Source organism: Enhydra lutris, unplaced genomic scaffold, assembly GCF_002288905.1.
Source record: "Enhydra lutris kenyoni isolate GAN:26980312 unplaced genomic scaffold, ASM228890v2 scaffoldscaffold21, whole genome shotgun sequence".
Classification (NCBI taxonomy): Eukaryota; Metazoa; Chordata; class Mammalia; order Carnivora; family Mustelidae; genus Enhydra; species Enhydra lutris.
This window is the reverse complement of record NW_019154105.1, coordinates 7,059,928-7,071,743: the sequence shown is the minus strand read 5'-3', so window position 1 is coordinate 7,071,743 and position 11,816 is coordinate 7,059,928. Positions and strand designations below refer to the sequence as shown.

The 11,816-nt window shown below is 49.1% G+C and overlaps 1 protein-coding gene across 1 annotated transcript in view; it reads right to left on the bottom strand.

The window, feature by feature from the left end:
- LOC111149116 (protein phosphatase with EF-hand domain 2) overlaps positions 1-11,816 on the bottom strand; it is a 28,564-nt gene that overhangs the window by 5,495 nt on the left and 11,253 nt on the right. The window contains exons 10-12 of the mRNA XM_022506038.1: positions 7,445-7,783; positions 4,519-4,704; positions 2,856-2,998 (exon numbers count right to left, since the gene is read on the bottom strand). Coding sequence (XP_022361746.1) covers positions 2,856-2,998; positions 4,519-4,704; positions 7,445-7,783 — 668 coding nt within the window. The remainder of the gene's footprint in view (positions 1-2,855; positions 2,999-4,518; positions 4,705-7,444; positions 7,784-11,816) is intronic.

Here is an 11,816-nt window from a genome sequence, read left to right as displayed (position 1 = left end):
GAACTTGTACCTACCTCTTAGGACTGTGAAGATTAAAAAAGTCAATTCATATAAAGCACTTAGAAGAAAGCCCAGCACACTGAAAGTGCCTAGTAAATCGTACCTGTTATCATGCTAATATGCTTTCCTTATAATTTGTTATTATGTTATATAGACACAAGGCAAGATTTATGAATAATGAAATGACATTAATTAAGTTTTCTCATTCTTACTGGATCAAAAGAGTAATCCTGGGCACAACACGAGGCCCAAAGTAAGTATTCAATAAAGATGTGTAGTTGAATGAATAAAAAGATAAGAAGAGATAAAGGGAAAGAAAAAAAGAGATAAAGGTAAAGATATACTTTGTCCTGCCTCATTGAGGAACCAGCCATCCTATAAATGGTGACCAGATAACCTCTCTTTTTGGGGCTAACACTGACAGACCCACATGTGTGCATGAGCACGCACGCACGCACGCACACGCACACACAGAGTTTCAATCATGTTTGATGAAAATCATCCTCGCAGTTTAAGGTGTTTAGCAGAATAATCCTTAAGCAGCCGCCATAACTCCTAGGAGAGTGTGAACGTCCTAAAACTCATCCCTAAATGTGTGGGTATGTGAGTGTATTTGCTTTTTCTGGAGGGAGTTCATTGTTTTATCAAAGGGTCAAAGCAGTATGGGACTCCCTGGGGCACCTGGGTGGCTCAGTCGCTTAACCATCGGACCCTTGATTTCGGCTGAGGTCATGATCTCAGGGTCGTGAGACCGAGTCCCACATGGGGCTCCACACTCTGTGGGGAGTCTGCTAGAGATTCTCTTCCTCTTCCTCTGCCCCTCCCCTGTTTGCGCGCACTCTCTCTCCAATTAAAAAAAATAATAAATCTTAACCAAAAAGAGAAGTACGGGACTCCTTCTCCTCCCAAAAGTTTTAAACAACCAGTTTGACAAAGCATTTAAACCATCTCCTGTTACGTTATCATCATCCATCATGAGCACTCAGGGATGTAGTGTGGTGATGCTCTCAGGCCGTGTCTAGACGGACAAGGCTCTCTGTTTCTACATCAAGCAGCCAACAGTGGCCGCTAACTAAATGCAGAGCTCTGCGTGGATTGCCTCAGTCCTCCAACACCCACTGAGGAAGGTCCTATTATTACACCCCTTACAAAGTAACTAATACACGGTCATGTAGCTAATAAGGGGTGGGACCAGCAACCAGTCTTGACAGGTGAACTCTAGGCAGGTCAGACTATTATTGTGAGGTGTGGGTGTGAAGCCAGAGGAGATGGACAACGAATGAGTCCTCTTGTAAGAAAAACACACGATCCTGAGTTTACGGACCCCGAGCCATCAACTCTGGGTGGTCAGAGACATTTCCCCCTCACTCCCGCTCCAGGGAGTCGACGTTGTTGGACAAGTGATCGCTGGGTGAATTAGCTGATGTTTACTTGCTTTCATAAAGCCAATGAATATTTCCAAGAGCTCTTTAATCATGTTATTAAAACATATTCCCTATAGGCTTCCCTACAGTGACTTCTTTTGTAGCGACGACACCTAAATCCCGTGGAATCGGGCATTGCAGTTGCGCGGGGCCCACGCCCGGAGATCCTGCTTGGTGGGGCTGTGGGGGGTCCAGGTGCCTGAGTTTTGGTAAAACTCCCCTTTGGTGATGGATGCCTCCGCACAGTAGGTCTGACTATCACTTAATGAGTTTAAATTCTCATATAAAACATCTTCTTGAGTGATGCCGGCCTTGATTTTCTAACAACTTGAGTGTTTCATAACTCCGGATATTTAGTAACTCGAGAGTGGTTTAAAATAAGGCCTTTTATAGCACTCACACTAGCAGATGTTAAATATTAATGCAGTCTCTTTCCACTGGGTTTGTTAACTTTGGTTTGATTTCTAATTAGTTCATCTGATAATTAAAGAAGCTTGTTCCGTGGCACTAAAACTGCATCTGTTAGCAGCTTACATACCCTGGGACCTTCTTCTTGGTGGGAGGCAGTACTGCATGTCCATTACGTGTCTGATTTCTGAACTAAGATGGCCTGGGCCAGGCTTGCCTTCCCTGTGTATTAGCTGTGGGACCATGGACCGGCAGATTTAACCTGTGTTCCTTAATGATCTCCTCCATAAAACTGAAATTTGTCTGTATTTCCTAAGTTCATTGTGAGACAATACGTATAAATTCTTTACAATAGCACTTCGTGGGTGGGAAGCTCTCATCAAAGGTGAGAACTCAGAATCATCTCAACAGAAGCCATGCAAGTAATATTATACACGTCCGTCCCCAGGAAGAAAAAGGCACCGTCAACAAATGTGTGGACTGAATCCCATCTGTCAAATCCCTAAAAAACAAAGAACCATAGGCTGTGGCTTACGGGGTAAAACAAACCCTTTAAGGACGAGAGAAAACATAAGAGTGACCCTGGAAAGACTCGGTGGCCTGGTATATGATTACCCAAGATGCCCCCATTGAGAATAACTTCTGCAGGAAGCAAATCTGTTGCTTCCATTAATGATGGGTAGGTGCAGATCTTAAAACGTATGCAGAAGAAGAAAGAGGCCCCTGCTATGTCTGTTGTAGACCTCACTGCTGACATAGCTGAATTTCGTTGTTTCGTTGTTGTTCTAAGTAGGCTCCATGCCCAGCGTAGAGCCCCATGTGGGGCTTGAACCCACAACTCTGAGACGGAGACCTGAGCTGAGATCAAGAGTCAGATGCTTAACCCACTGAGCTACCTAGGTGCTCCGTAAATTCTGAACGGTCACTTAGAATTTGGATGAATGTAAGGACTCTTGACACTTCAAAGTTTCTACAAACACCGTAATTCTGTTTTTCTGTAAATTGTTCATTAAAAATTCTTACCTTTGCCTCATAGTCAGCATGTGGATTGCCTTGTTCGCTTGATACTGCACGATGTGCGGGCTCAGGGCCGGCCCCAGCTTGACGTAGGCCCCCCTGTTGCTGCCAACTTCATAGTAGTTGGAGGCGGAAAAGATGGTTAAGACCTGGACCAAAACAGAGAGAGAAAGGCCTTCGGGTTCACTGAAGAACGCTTCACCCCCGATCTGATAGGGCCCAGCCCAGTCTCAGGGGCTCCCCTCCGCCTTGACCTCACCTATGGCTCTTTTTACTTTTTTTAAAGTCATAAATGCTAGTAAAGCAGGAGTTGTGATTCAAGCAATAATTTGAATTCTGATAGGACACCCACAACATGGTATCTTTTTTTAAAGTTTTATTTATTTAGAGAGAGAGTGAGCACGAGAAGGGGAGCACCAGCTGCGGGAGAGGCAGAGGCAGAGTGAGAAGCAGACTCCCTGCTGAGCAGGGAGCCCGCCCCGTGAGCCCCCAACTCCAGGTTCAAGACCTGAGCCTAAGGTGACACTCAACCAACTGAGCCACCCAGGTGCCCCAAATAATGGGATTTCTTCCCATTTTTGTCTCCAGTACAGCAGCCAGAGTCAGACACAACACTCCATTTAGGTCAGCCGGAGGCGAGCTGGATCTGACAGTCGGCACCCGAGTTGTGAAAGCTGGTGTGAGGCCTCGTCGCAGAGCTTCCCGCCGAGTCCTGTGTCCCCTAAGATGCCCTGTGAGACAAGCTTCCACACTGTCCGGACATTGGGAAACGGTAGATACCGCGTCTCTTCTCGGAGAGTGACAAGACAGAGAGGAAAATGAAGGTTCTCGAAGTCCTGCAGTAGACAAACTTGGACTAACCAGACGTTTCTGAGATTAGTGGATCGCCCTCTTTACCCCCCCGCACGGAAGCCTGTTCTCCTGCAGAGTTAGCTCTCCGGGCCATGCGCTCATCCCAGCGGCACTGGGCTGGGCAGACGCTGGAGGATGAAGGTGCGAGAAGGTGAGGCAGGACATTGAACGCGCTCCCGAGAAGACAAGCCATCCCGCATCCCCACCACGGCGCAGTGCAGAAACCCCGTCACCCTGTCGTCTTGGTTGAAATGCATGTCAGTGAGCGATGTGACTTCAGGAACAGAGACGCAGCTGGGAAAACCCCAGGTCGTATTTCTGTCCCAGAGATGGGATCATCTCTGCCCTTCTGTTCTCTCAGGGGACGGCTGAGTGGCAGCAGTAACCGGACTCTGAGGCTCGAAGAGGCTGCGGGGGGCTCCTGGGCGGCTCAGTCATTGCTCGTCTGCCTTCCGCTGGGTCACGATCCCAGGGTCCTGGGATCCAGCCCAGCCTTGGCGGGGGGGGGGGGGGGGGTCCCTGCTCAGCAGGGAGCCTGGTTCTCCCTCTCCCCTTCCCCCGCTCTCTCTCTCTCTCAAATAAATAAAAATAAAATATTTAAAAATAAAACAACACACTTTGAAAACATTTGCCATTAAAAAAAAAAGATAAAATAAATAAATAAAGAGACTGTGAAAGTCAAGGGTAAGTGATTGTAAAGGACCTGGTTGCCTGAGCAGGGGCACGGGGCTGATTGTGAGCAGCAAGCACCTGAGCTCACCCAGGCTGGGAGGAGCAGGAGGGAGCACTCCCGAGCCACTGCCGACCGGGCGCCTACCTTGCGGCTGTGGCAGAACTCGTAGCCCTCAGGTTTGCATTCGTGGGAGCGGATCAGAAACAGCAGGTTGTATTTCTGCAGCAACTGTTCTGTCACATTAGGTCCAAAATAACAGCCTCCTCCTCGAACAGTGTTGGCCTTGCAGCCGTCCTGGGCCATGGGATCGCTCCACAGGATATCGACCACCTGCAGAGACCAAGAGATGTTGCTTCCCTAAAATCTAGACAGAGATTCAGAGTCATTCCATGAAGACGGGAAGAGAAGGAGGAGGAGTGAAAGGTGGATGAGGAGAGGAAGAAGAGGATAGAAATATTTGCATAAAAGTGAGTAATTGTCCATGGGATCAATACTTGATATGTGCTTATATATATATATATATTTTAAAGATCTCATTTATTTATTTGACAGACAGAGATCACGTGATCTCTGAAGCAGGCTCCCCGCTGAGCAGAGAGCCTGATGCGGGACTCGATCCCAGGACCTGAGATCATGATCTGAGCTGAAGGCAGAGGCCTAATCCACTGAGGCACCCTGACGCCCCTAAAAGATTTTATTTATTTATTTGTCAGAGAAAGAGAGTGAGCACAAGCTGGGGGAGAGGCAGAGGGAGAGGGAGAAGTAGGCTCCCCACTTGGCAGGGAGCCCAACTCAGGACTCGATCCCAGGACCCTGAGATCATGACCTGAGCCGAAGACACTTAACTGACTGAGCCACCCAGGTGCCCTGACATATGCTTATATTTTGAACCCCTGAGGTTCCAGAATTTTTTATTACTCAGAGGAGGGTGTATATGTGCATACTGTTTGACAAGCATATTACCCACTTTTTTGGAGATAAATCTTAAATGAAAGCTCAGCATGTAAACCACATAACAAGCGAGTGGCTCTGGGAGAAATCTTCAGTTAGCTGAAGAGTGCTCGGGTCTCCTGGATGGTTGTCCTAAAGAGAAGGCAGAAGTCGTGGGCCTGGCAACATGATCTCTCATGCAGCCTTCAGAAGGCCCCAGCTGTGGTCCTGGGAAAGTACGATCAAATGCTTCAGTTCTTCAAGTCATCGCAGAAGATAATTCTCTCAAAAGAATTTGCAGAAGAGCTGAACAACATGTCTAGCAATTCAGGTTCTGCCCTTTCTTTACTATTCAGGAAAACACTGATGGCCAATCTTCTATAACTTACATGAAATAATGGGTGTATTTTGGTTGTTGACACCCAATACTTTCTAAATGTACTTTTGAGGGAAAAATGCATTTGACTCGTAAATATGGGAACATTATTATTGAGTCACATTTTGCAAAAGGAGAGATTTGCATTTATTTTAAAAGTTTGTTCTACGTTGATGTTGAAACCCAGGATGGATAGCTCAGGGAGTGCGCCATCTTTCTCCCTGAGGTTTCCCGCCTCGGAGTCAGCTGCAACTCCTTTTTCTCACCACCGACCTTCCAACCAATCTGCAATCGCTAATTTTAGCTCTTACCTAACTCTGAATTCTCTCCTTTTCTTTATTGGATGAACCATAAAAAAAAACAGCCAGGATTATAGGTCAGAAATGGTTGAACACCAGCAAGTTCCCATAGTGCTACAAACACAAGCTTACCACGTGATCTCCCACATGGATTATAAGCCCCCACCCCCAGCCTTGGCCCCCGCCCAAACGTGCCCTCCATGCAGCTGCTGGGGTCCTGGTTGGGCGAACACTGTGAGTGCCTACTCTGTACTCATCTTCCTCTTCCTTCCTGCTAACAGAACTCCGATGAAGGGCCTCACTGAACCCTTGCTTTCCCAGTCTCCCCTGCAGTGGGGGACGGCTCGGCGACACACGTCTGGAGATTCTGGAAAATTGCCTTTCATTGCCTGGTAACAGAGGTCCATAGGAGCTGCTCACCTAACCCGTCTGGCGGGGAGCTACAGTAGCCATTTTTCGGACACATTAAAAACAAAACAAAGCAGCAATGTCCACAATGACAGCCGAGATGCCCTTCAACGGACGAATGGATAAGGAAGATGTGGTCCATATATACAATGGAGTATGATGCCTCCATCAGAAAGGATGAATAGCCAACTTTTGTATCAACATGGACCAGACTGAAAGAGATTATGCTGAGTGAAGTAAGTCAAGCAGAGAAAGTCACTTATCATGGTTTCACTTACTTGTAGAGCATAAGGAATGGCATGGAGGACATTAGGAGAAGGAAGGGGAAAATAAAGGGGGGGGGGAATCGGAGGGGGAGACGAAACATGAGAGACTGTGGACTCCGGGAAACAAACTGAGGGTTTCAGAGGGGAGGGGTGTGGGGATGGGTGAGTCTGGTGATGGGTGTTAAGGAGGGCACAGAGTGCAGGGACCACTGGGAGTTATAGGCAAACAATGAATCGTGGGACACTGCATCAAATACTAATGCTGTACTGCACGGTGACGAACATAACAAAACAAAAACAAAAACAAACAGGGCGCCTGGGTGGCTCAGTGGGTTAAGCCTCTGCCTTCGGCTCAGGTCATGATCTCAGGGTCCTGGGATCGAGCCCGGCATCCGGCTGTCTGCTCAGCGGGGAGCCTGCTTCCTCCCTCTCTCTGCCTGCCTCTGCCTACTTGTGATCTGTCAAATTAAAAACAAAACAAAACATCACAACAGCCTCCAGTTAGGTCCTGGTTACCCGCCGCCCGCACCCCAGCCCCAGGGAGGCGGGTCGCTAAACCAGGTTGACTCGGGCAACAGAGCCCACCCGCGCAGCGCCCCCTCCTCTGTGAAACTGAAACCTGGGAGCTGTGAGGCGAATACTAACACCCTCCGGGGTGTCCTCACCCCAGGGGGAGGGCAGGAGGTGGGGAAAATGCCCTCATTTACAGGGAGGGAAGAGACCCGCTCCGGTTTCGGAAAGCCCCGCCCGCCTCCCCCCACCAGCCCGGAGCGGCCCCCGCCCCCACCCACCTGCTTCCACTCCTCCCGGGTGGGCTCCGGCGGCTCGCGGGCTTCCGAGTCGGCTTCCGGCGCGGCTCGCTCCGGCTCCCCCTGCGCCCCGCTCGGCGCGCTGCCCCCCTGCTGCGGGCACCCGGGCAGCGCCAGGTCCACGGAGCGCCGCGCCCGCCGCACCGGCTCCGAAGCCGCGGGGCCGCCGCAGGGGAGGCTGGAGGAGCTGCCGGCTCGGGGCGCCCCGCCGGAGCCCGCGCTCAGGGGCAGGAACCACGGGGTGGGCCGCGCCGCGCCCGCCTTCTTCGGCGCCGGTTTCCCCTTCTCCTTTCTCGTTTTGCGCCTCAGGGTGGAGACGATCTGAAAACGTCCAGAGAAGATGCAGACGCTGGGACGACCCCGGAGGAGGCTGCTTGGGTCCCCCCCCGCCCCCCGCCCCGGCCTCCAGGTCAGCGCCCCTCGCGGGGGCCACACTCCGGCGCGGGTCCCGGCCCCCAGCGGCGGGCGCTCAGGGCTCGGGGAAGCCTCTCGAAAGGCCTGGGCAGGCGGACACCGCTGCGATGGCCCGGCGCCATCCGCGGGCCTGCATTTTCTGTGTGTTTGTATTTCCTCTTTCTAGCATTTCATATAGACTGAATTTTACAAAAGTTCTGATCTGTGACCAGCTGGAAATGTATAAAACCTGGTCTTCACCACAGGTAATTCGAGAAATCCCAAGCGCGGCCCCTGTTTCCTGTAGGAGCCCAGAGAATTTTAGTCCGGGATGGGAAAGGGCGCGTCCGTGCAGGTGAGCCTGCGTGGAGCTCCTGTCGTTCAACCAAAGGAGAGGACATGCAGCCCCTGAGAAATGTTGGAACAGGAGACGCTTGGTGCGTTGCTGGGGGAGACGCAGCGCTTCTCGGCCTCTCATAGGAATGCTCTTCCCTGTTGAGGAAGGAGGTGGGTAGGCGCACCCCTTTTCAGCCTGGGCCTAACTGGAAAGAGATTCTTTTGGCCAGAGAGACAAGAGTGTGGTCCCTGTCACTGACTCAGAGGCATCACGGTACTGGGACCAGGTTGACTATGGAATCACGAGCTGAAAGAATTCTGATCACGGGCAACAGAGAGGTCAGGCCACAGAGCAGAGCTGTGGCATCTGGCAACCATTCCTGGCGTGCCTGAGTGCCACAGTGGAAACCAGGGGACACAACATTGCAAGGATATCAACGACAGAGGTCTGGGCCACAACAGGAGCTCTCTGCACGCGCATGATCAAAGAACGAGAACTTTCTGTACATCCATGTAAGGACTGTGATCCAAGGAAGCCATGTCTTGGTGTAGACTGGCCTAGGGCAAGGACAAAGGACACTCAGAGAAGGTCAGCCGAACCTGCATGATTTCAAGAGGAATCATGGTTTCAAGAGGAATCCAGATGGAAGAGAACAGAACAGAGGTGTTCTCTAACTCTGGACAAGCCCTAATGACTTCCTAGGCGGCTGAGCCCCAGGCATGGAGAGTGAAAGGCCACCAAGCGTGAATGGACTGGTAACCCCCTCCTCCTCTCCTTGTTGCAACTCTGACTGAGGGCCAGACAAGCAGTCCCACCCCTGTCCACCCTTGGGTGACTTTAAGGATGTTATTATCTGCCGTGAAGAGGCATCGATAAATGATATCTAAGGAGAATATCAGTGTTTATATGTATTGGGCCCTTTTTAATTAGGTGCTATGCTGGGCACTTACCATGAATTCACTGGCTCATGCCACTGCTATGAGACTGCATCTTCATTCATGGTTTTACGGGAATTCATTGATTAGTGTCCCCCTCCGCCCCCCGTGAGATCCTCATTTATAGTCCAGATGAGAAATGGGAGGCGCAGGGTCACTGAAACATTATCAGGCCTGAATCCAGATAGCTGACTCCGGGGCTCCTACTTTTGTGCTTGTCCCTGCACTCAATACAGATGGTGACACCCCCCTCCCCAGAACTTTGCAAACCAACTACTAGGAAGGTAGCTTTTTGCTAAGCTACAGAAAAGAAACCATTCTTCAGCAAAACTTGCCGAAGTCCCTACGTCTCCTGTATGCATTAAATGTGATTCCTCCCATGAGATCATCTGCTTTATCGTGACTTGCTGTCTCTCCCTCCGACATAGATACAGAACAGAATGTTTGAATTTAAAAAAAAGTGAGGTACCAGACATCATGCAGAATTGACAAAGGAAGTACAAAGAGCTAGTTTTAGGTCTCTTGGGCCCCTCTCCTCCATGAAGAACATGAAACAGTTGAGATTATGGAGAAGCAGAGACGGGATTTATAATGAGGATTTTTGGAGGAAGCTGTTGAAAATGCTGCAGGCACCCCCTCTTCCGCCTCTGCCAAGGAGTTGTCCTTTCCCCTTCCAATACTGAGTCTGTGGGTGCAGGGACATGCATCTCATCTTACGGTAACCAGACTGCAAGAAGCCATAGCCAGACCTTGACAGATAGGACTCGAATCCAGAAACCCTGGACTGGATGCAATTATTGGATGAGACTGAGTGTGGACTCCATTGGGGAGGGGATGAACATGGCTCTACATGTGGAAAGCAGGGTGTGCATGGAAATTTGGGGAGCAACAGGGACAGACCAAGGCAGAGTATGGCTACCTAACACCTGTCCACTCTTCTGCCTTAGAAATAGAAACCCAGATTCTTACAGATGCTACCTGGAATGAAAAATACACCTTCCAACCTGCCTTTCAGCTAAATGTTAACATATGACAAAATTCTGAACAGAAATAGGAACAAAAATTTTGTGTACAGCTGAATGTCCTTAAAGGGAAGAAACATGCCTTTCTTCTACTCTCTAATTTATGGTGCTGGAACATGGTCACAATGGCTGGAGCTCAGGTAGCCATAGTGGGCCATAATGCCACACGGGGGAGCAACAAGAAGGCAGGAAACAGGGCTTGTGACTTTGTGGTGTTACTCTACCAGCCCTAGACTGCTTGCTTCCAGTGTTTATTTACAGAAGGAAGAGATAATCATTAAGCCATTGTCATTTGAAGTTTTCTGTCACTTCAGCCAAAGGCAGTTAAGACCATTTCCACTTAAGTTCAAATTTTGTAAAGCACATGCATACACATTTTCATTAATCCTCCAAACATCTAGGATATAGTCATTCATATTCCTATAGGATACATTCAGAAACTGAAGTTATAATAAATAACTTTTTCAAGGTAATATTCTATAAGTAGGAGAAACAGAATTTTTTTCCATATCTATCCAACTGCATGGGCCATGGCGTTACCACTTGCCACATCTACTCAAGGAAAAAAGAACATATTTCCCTACTTCAGTATCTGTGTGGCAGAATACCACTCCCCCAAATCTATTTTCCCCTTCTTTGCCATAGGAATGGAAACCCCAACTTTTGTGCTAGGCATGTGACCAACCAGAAAGAAGATTGCATTTCCAGCCTCCCTTCCGACAAGGTGTAGTCATGGAACTATTTTCTCAACAATGGCATGAGAGCAGAAGAGATGTATGCAACTTCTTTCCTGTGTCTTTAAAGGGCAGGAAAATTTTTGCCCCCTTCCTTCCTCTACCCTATTGCTTGGAACACAGATGTGGTGGCAAGCCATCTTGGCCTGCAAAGATGAGGGCATGGGAAAAGACGCCCTAAGGATAGCAGAGTAACAAGACATAAGAAGGCTTCGTTCTTGGATAATCTAGTAAAATGAAGCTGCCTTACCAGCTACGATGTGCATGCTCCAAGGTTCAAACCCAGGTTTGTCTAATTCCAAAGCCATGCTCTTTCGTTTATGTCTCATATAATACAGACTTAGATTAATTAGAGTTGCCCAAAGCACACTGGCTTGGTGGTAAAGAGTTCTCTGTCTTTGAAATTGCTTGGATGAATGTTGTCAAGGGTATTGCAATAGGGATTCCTGCGTGTGGAAAGGGGCAGTTGGAGTACCAGAAACCATAAGACGCCATTCAAGTACAAGAGCCTGTGATTAAATGAAAATGGAATCTTTGTTTTCTAAATTTTTACTTCCAAAGTGGAACAGAAAATAGAGATGTGCATATTGGAGTTTAGTGGATTTCTTCTCTCATTCCCTCCTCCTGCTGGTGCTTGTGAACTCCCTCGGGAGGCAGCATCTGGTTATCTCTGCATCTTTCCTACCTCTTTCCCTGCACAAAGTAATCACTTTAAACACAGCTGTTGGGGCACCTGGCTGGTTCAGTGGGTTAAGCCTCTGCCTTAGGCTCAGGTCATGATCTCAGAGTCCTGGGATCAAGCCCCGAATCGGTCCCCGAATCGGGCTCTCTGCTCAGCAGGAAGCCTGCTTCCCTCCCTCTCTCTGCATGCCTCTCTGCCTGCTTGTGATCTCTCTCTCTCTCTCTCTCTCTCTGTTAAATACATAAACAAAT